At 79.4% G+C, this 1,054-nt stretch overlaps 1 protein-coding gene across 1 annotated transcript; it reads right to left on the bottom strand.

Annotated features, from left to right (window-relative positions):
- Positions 1-9: 9 nt before the first annotated feature.
- On the bottom strand, positions 10-941 carry MNEG_4207 (hypothetical protein; the record flags this gene model as incomplete). Its single annotated transcript, XM_014047310.1, has 1 exon — positions 10-941. A coding segment is annotated over one exon (932 nt), but the record flags the coding sequence as incomplete, so codon positions are not given.
- Positions 942-1,054: the final 113 nt, after the last annotated feature.

The raw sequence follows: 1,054 nt of genomic DNA on the forward strand, positions 1-1,054 counted from the left end.
TGCGGGGACGCGCCAGCCGCGGCATCCGAAGCCCCGGCGGCGCCGCGTGGCGACTTCTGTCGCGCCTGCGCCTGCTGCCGCTGCTGGGCCGCCGCCCACTGCGCCTGCTCACCAGACAGGTGCGGCTCCTCCGGCCCCGCCTGCCGCCGCAGCCGGCTGCCGGGCGCCTGCCCGCTTGGCGCGCGCGTGGGCGCTGCTTGCTGCTGCTGCTGCTGCTGCTGCTGCTGGGGCTGCTGCGGCGCCGGCGCGCCCGGCGCGGCGCCGAGCGCCGCGGCGCTACCGCTGTGCCGCATCGCCCCCGCCGCTGCCGCACCCTCGGGCGCCGCCGCCTGCAGGTTTGGCAGGCTCTGGTTCGCTGGCAACTGGGCCGCCGCCTGCCGCGGCGTCTCGCCTTGCTGGACCGTAACGCTGAAGCGGCCGCGCCGGTAGTTGGTCGGCGGCCCGGAGGACACAGGGGCGCCGTCGGCGCACTCCCCGGCCAGCGGCGTGCACGCGGCGCGCGGCCTGTCCGGGGGCTCCGAGCACACCTGCATCAGCCGCGGCGGCGACGGAGGCGACGGCGCCGCCGCCGCCGACGCGCGCCCAGGCGAGGCGCCCGCGCCCGCAGTGCTACGCGCGCCGGCGCCGCTCCGCGGGCGCTCCGGCGGCGTCGAAGCGACAGCCAGCAGCGGCGGCGGCGGCGCGGCGTCCCGTGAGCCGGCGCGCGGGCTGACGGAGCGCGGCGTGTCCGCGGGCGTGCTGGGGACATCGGAGGGCGATGACATCATCGCAGCGGCGGTGGCGATGAGGTACCTAGGGACCGTGGTGAACGGCGACGGCAGCATCTCGTCACAGCCGCGCGGCGCGAACGGGCCGCCGGCGCCGCCGGCGGGCGAGTGGGGCTGCGACTGCGGCTGCGGCTGCGGCTGAGGCGGCCTCGTGCGAGTCCCAGGCGTGCGCATGGGCGCGCCGGCCACGGCCGCCGGCGGGGCGGCGGACGGGGAGGGCGGGGTGGGCGGCCCGCGGGAAGACGAAGAGTTGAAGGAGGCCTGGGTCGACAGGGACACCTCAGCAG

The sequence above is a fragment of the Monoraphidium neglectum genome, assembly GCF_000611645.1.
Source record: "Monoraphidium neglectum strain SAG 48.87 unplaced genomic scaffold scaffold00571, whole genome shotgun sequence".
NCBI classification, from domain to species: domain Eukaryota; kingdom Viridiplantae; phylum Chlorophyta; class Chlorophyceae; order Sphaeropleales; family Selenastraceae; genus Monoraphidium; species Monoraphidium neglectum.